Source organism: Setaria viridis, chromosome 2, assembly GCF_005286985.2.
Source record: "Setaria viridis chromosome 2, Setaria_viridis_v4.0, whole genome shotgun sequence".
NCBI lineage: Eukaryota > Viridiplantae > Streptophyta > Magnoliopsida > Poales > Poaceae > Setaria > Setaria viridis.
The window spans coordinates 34,183,204-34,189,238 of NC_048264.2; the positions used below are offsets into that span (position 1 = coordinate 34,183,204).

The 6,035-nt window shown below is 49.5% G+C and overlaps 1 protein-coding gene across 1 annotated transcript; it reads left to right on the forward strand.

Moving 5' to 3' along the window:
* Positions 1 to 1,033: 1,033 nt before the first annotated feature.
* LOC117842033 (uncharacterized) lies at positions 1,034 to 6,035 on the forward strand. The gene is made up of 2 exons (XM_034722368.2): positions 1,034 to 2,090; positions 5,058 to 6,035. Exons 1-2 carry the CDS (start codon positions 1,308 to 1,310, stop codon positions 5,562 to 5,564), a joined length of 1,290 nt encoding a protein of 429 aa, XP_034578259.1. The 5' UTR covers positions 1,034 to 1,307; the 3' UTR covers positions 5,565 to 6,035.

The window sequence follows — 6,035 nt, forward strand, 5'->3', positions numbered from 1 at the left end:
CGGGTCGGATTGGGTGGAGCCCACGGGTCGGCCTGATAGGATAGGATTAGATTTCTTTTTATTTTCAGAAATGATTTCTCGTGAAAGAAAAATTCAGAAAATTTCTAGATGATTCATTTAAACTACGAAAAATACTCTGAAAATCCCAAAAATTCTAGGAAAATTTTCAGAGATAGATTGGGACATGAGGAATCCAAATAAAATACTTGGAACCCATAAAAAATAGCATAGAACCTTCTAATAAATAGATTTAATTCTAGGAAAAGGAGAATGAATTCTAGAAAAATTCAGAAAAATTCTCAGAGAACCTAGCAGTCGTAAGAACACATTTTAAAACTTTTTCACACTCAAGGAATAAGAAATGCAACCAGCATGAATGCAACATACTTAAACCTATGGTTCATTAAGTTAATTTTAGAAAAATATTTTAATGCCTAATAAATTCACAAAGAAACCTTAAGGCCTTAAACAAACTCAAAAAAATTCTAGATAAATTCTAATTAATTTTTATTAACTTGCAAATGATGAAAATTAGGGTGTTACAATAGATAACCAAGGCAAAGTCATGGATGGATCTTGACTTTCCAAGCCTCCAATTTGTGGGGTCTTTTTCTAGAATATGTTAAAATCTGATTATCTTTCGCTGTCTAAAATGCTCGGGCATATGTTGTCGTATTTATGACAGGCGCAACACAAAAGTTTATCAGTTTCACAAACCTACTTGGAATACAACACGAATATGAAGCCAATTCTCTGTAGGAATTTAACGCGGAGCAGCTGAATTCTTGAATTGATTCCTGTGGCAAGAGCCATGGAAATCCCTGCTGTAAATGAAGCTTCTGTTTCTGAAAAGGAATTTGATCTCTTTTGAGTTTTTGACTAGACCAGAAACAGCTAGCCCCAGCAGCAGCACTCATCCACCTCAGATTCCTACAACGCAAGCACAATGAATGAATGTGGATACTGCACATAGATAGTGCCATACCCAAATGTGACACACACAGTCCTCCCAATCCCAAAGAAACAAGAACATTCACAGTTACAGTTCCCTCTTCTAGCCCAAGCACGCGCTCGACATGGAGGAGAGGGAGGCTGCACGGTGAATACTCCACGCGCGGGAGCACGCCCCACCCACCATATAATAACCCCTCGCCAACCACCTCGCCGCGCACACCACCACACCACACAAGCGTGTCTACTACTGTAGCGGGGAGCTAGTAGTAGTAACCGAGGAGCTAGAGCTAGAGCTAGCGCGAGCTACCCCCAACCTCGAGCTACTACAGCCAGCCAGCAGCTGCTGTGCCGCCATGGAGAACCCCTACACGAGCTTCTTCAAGCGCCACCCGCACCACCACCGCTACTACTACCACCCCCCAGCGCCGCGGGCGCCCGGGCCGCCACCCGCCGCTGCCTACTCCTCCCTGCCCTTCTTCGCCGCGCATCTGCAGCCACCTGCCCAGGAGGCGCCGCCCGCCCCGCCCTCGCCCCCGCTCCGGGAAGCCCTGCCCCTCCTCTCGCTGGTCCCCGCCGCCTCGCGCGGTGCCGCGCGAGAACCGGAGCGGCGCGGCCGGGCAGCGGCGCTGGATTCTGACGAGGATGGGGACGAGGAGGAAGAGGAGGAGGAGGGCCCAGCCGCGAGCAGTAGCATTCACCACGGCCACGGTCAGCAGCAGCGCCTGGGAGGGCTCTTCGCCGACCTGAACGCCAAGGCGGCGGGCGACCCGATGGACGTGGAGCCCGGCGCCGGTTCCGGCTCCGCGGCGGGCGACGTGACCGTGGCGCTGCGGATCGGCCTGCCGACGACCAGCGCCGGCGCGGCCGATCTCAGCGGCACCCGCGGGCGGCGGGACGACGGCGCCGAGGAGGAGGAGGACGACGAGGAAGGGAGGAACGACAGGGAGAACGGCGGCGGCGGGGAGGAGGAGGAGGGGGAAGCCGTGGCGGCCCCGCTAGGGTTCCCGTCGACGCCGATCGGGCGGCTGAACAAGGGGCAGTACTGGATCCCGACGCCGTCGCAGATCCTCATCGGCCCGACGCAGTTCTCCTGCCCCGTCTGCTTCAAGACCTTCAACCGATACAACAACATGCAGGTGAGCCGATCGAGACACGCTCGTACGTTGATTCAGTCGTCATGCCTCTCTCTCTCTCTCTCTCTCCTGCTTCATTCATCCAGCTCATGCACCATGCATTTCTCCTCTCTTTTTTTCCTCTGATTTTGAATCAAACTACTAACAAATCGAAGTGATTTTCTCAAAAGAAATCACGACTCACGAGCTCAAAGTTCTCCTTGTGCATTAATTCATCTCGTTGGTGATCATAAATCACGCTTGATTATTGGACTTTCCATACACTCAAGACTTTTCTTTCTGTCAGTTTATAGGACGAAATAATTTTGGGGGTTGCTAGTTTCTTCGGCAACCAGAACATATAGATGTAGATCCCAATAATTGGAACTAGCTAACATTAAATGATGCGGCAGTAGGGTTAGATAAAGTTTCTACAGTTGGGAACGAAGCCGGTTGCGAAATGAACGCGATCGAACAAATAAAGCCACGCAACGAACAGCTTGTTGCTGTAAATAGCATCGGTTCCTTTGTCGGGACAAGGTGGAGCAAGCGTCTGATCCGCTCCGAAGTTTCGAACTGTTTGTGCCAATGAATCTCTCTGAAACTGTTCCAGCGGTCAGTGAGTACAAACATGCCATCCGTGCTAGCTTGACTATATATGATCGATATGAGATCTTGGAAAAATAATGTGATCGACATAGTTGTAGATACTAGCTCCCTCCATTCCAATTCCAAATTATAGGTCATTTTGGCTTTTCTAATACATAATTTTTGCTATGCATAATAATATTTATGAACCAATTTGAAACGGAGGGAGGACATATCAAATCCCAAGTGACCCGTATGTGTATAGATCCAAAGGTGGCTACACAAATCTTCTCTCTTCCTTTATCTGTTCCAGGTAGCATCCATAGATGCACACACATCCTGTTTTTGTTTTGCTTTGGACAAATTAAAGCAATACCGAAGCAGCAAACAGTTGTTCTTCCATGGTGCGCGTGTCCTTTTGGTCTAGCTAGCTAGTTGCTCATGTGAAAGAGCAGGAAGTGGGAAAATATCCTTTTGGTGTAGCTAGCTAGTTGCACGTGCTCATGTCTGGTTTGGCCGGCCGGCCGGCCGGCGCCTGACCGGCGATTAAGCTCAGAAGGCCAGGCCGGCCGCAGCGGCTGCCTTTTCGTGTGATTGAACAAGACAGGCATAGCAAGGAGCTGAGAAGCCATGCATGCATGCACCTTTTGTGCTTTTCCGGGAGTTCGTCTTTGCTTTGGGAATGCATGCAGGCGGCAGACTCTCGAGCGGCGCTGTGGAGATCAGATCCCAGTGAATTGAAGCCTTCTCGCTGATCTTGATCTCTGGGTCTTTATCTGGGCATGGCACGGATGTTGTAGTAGCTTGGTCATCAGATGCATGGTGTATCTGGCCATGGGAGAGAGATCGTCGATGAACATGTTGCCCATCAGATAGCGCGTGTCTGATCTGCCAAAGTCGCTGCTGCAGCCTGCACATCATGGCCGCTACTTTCTTCGTCTCCGAGACCACTACCATTTACTCACCGTACCACGTACGCACTGATCTGTCTTCGATCATGTAGCACATATGAGCTAGCTTTCTTTCTTTCAGACATAGGAGTTATAGGATGATTGGTCGATCAGTACTTAAGGACAGACTATAGCACATACCACCTGCTAAAGTTTAGCACTTGTCACATCGGATATTTGATACTAATTAGAAGTATTAAATATAGTCTAATTATAAAACTAATTACACAGATGGAGTCTAATTCACGAGACGAATCTATTAAGCCTAATTAGTCCATAATTTGACAATGTGGTGCTACAGTAACCATTTGATAATGATAGATTAATTAGGCTTAGTAGATTCATCTCGCGAACTAGATCGGGGTTCTGCAATTAGTTTTATAATTAACTCATATTTAATCCTTCTATTTAATCCTTCTAATTAGCATCCGAACATCCAATGTAACACTGCTAAAGTTTAATGATACACCCTTATTCTTTTGGGTTAGTGGGTTCCATTATTTCTTTTCACTGCAAATCTAATTGAGCATTGACTTGGGATTCGCTGGCTGCCTACTTCACGTCTCCCGAGAACTGCAAGAGATGTGCAGTGCTCTTTGCTGTAGCTTAGCTATGCCGTCCCTGCCACGCTCACTGTGTGCAGACGCAATCACGCTCGTACACGGGACGCCCACTCTCTCTAGTCTCAGCTCTGAGCTCTCTCTCCCCCTCTCTCTCTTCCGAAAGAAACAACACAGACACACGCTAGTCTCCGGAAGCTAGCTGCTACAGACCTCGCTTTCAAAAGCTCTACTAGCTTGGTGCCAGCTGCAGGCCTCTGCACTCATGCGGCTTCTCCGGTTTTTCACCACCCACTGGCATGCTGGCTGATGATGCTGCAAACAAGTCTTGGAGCTAGTAGGAGAACACTGTTTGACGTTTGAGATCAGTGAGCCTGCAGTCTTCTCTGATCATAAGCAACCAATGCAATGTCAAAGAGGCGCGCATATGCCTCGAAATAAACAACAAACGCATATAGTAACAGTTGTAGGCTCGTAGCTGATTTTAGTTACCTCATGCATGCATGATCACATGAACACTAGCCTATTACCTCAGAAGCATTGCAATTTGCAGTATATGATGTAAGGCTGTAAGGTAGCTAGTTGGAGTACTTTGCCAGTAGCTAGCCTGTACTAACCTTCACGTCGTACTACATCAGTTATGATTGATGATTAACTAATTAAGTGATAATGACCAGGAGATGATGGTGCAGTGTTTGCCTAGCTAGTGGTACTGCACTGTACATGGTACAAGTAGATACATGCATGCCTGTTGTTTGTTTCCTTGTGCCTTATTTGATCGTGCGTGTCAGCGTGTGTACACACGACTATAACGTACTACGTCCCGCCGTGTCGATCGTGCTTGTGTGTGACTGATCATGAAGCTAGCTGCTGCTGCTCGTACATGGATGCAGATGCACATGTGGGGTCACGGGTCGCAGTACCGCAAGGGCCCGGAGTCGCTGCGCGGCATCCAGCCGACGGCCATGCTGCGACTGCCGTGCTACTGCTGCGCGCCGGGCTGCCGCAACAACATCGACCACCCGCGCGCCAAGCCGCTCAAGGACTTCCGCACCCTGCAGACCCACTACAAGCGCAAGCACGGCCTCAAGCCCTTCCTCTGCCGCCGCTGCGGCAAGGCCTTCGCCGTCAAGGGAGACTGGCGCACGCACGAGAAGAACTGCGGCAGGCTCTGGTACTGCCTCTGCGGCTCCGAGTTCAAGCACAAGCGCTCGCTCAAGGACCACGCCCGCGCGTTCGGCCACGGCCACGGCTTCGTCGGCGGCGCCGGCGCAGGGTGCGGCGGCGGGGGGCTCGACGACGACGACGACGGAGCGGTCTCAGACGTCGAGCACGACGGCGTCGCCGCCGCCGCGGCCAGGTCGATGTGCCCGATCGATCGAGCTCCGATCCGATCCTAGCCGGCCGGCACATCGATCTTATACAGACAAAAACACTAGCTGTGTGATCGATCGATAGGCCCACCGGTGCGCGTACGTGCATGCAAAAGACAAAGAGATGATCCACCTCTTCTTTTATTTCGTTGCCGCTGCAGCTGCTGTTCATGTTCTCTTTTATCTCTGCTCGTAATTAGGTAGGTACTTCGTGTTTCGTTGGTGGGTGAACTTGTTAGGGCATAAGTACGGCACGGCCCATGTGGTCTTCTTCGTACTCTTGTTCTCTCTCTATCCTACTGTAATAGTAGTAGGACTCGACAAGCTAGTGATCTCAACCGATCACGAGCATGTATGTGTCAATAGCTTAGCTTGTGCTGCCGTCTTGCGAGCATTTCATCAAGTAGAAGAGCTGCACACATATGTTGTACAATAATTCCTCACACCTATATTTCAGGTCCTTGAAATTTTCGATTGTTTCAAGTGACATATTTCATA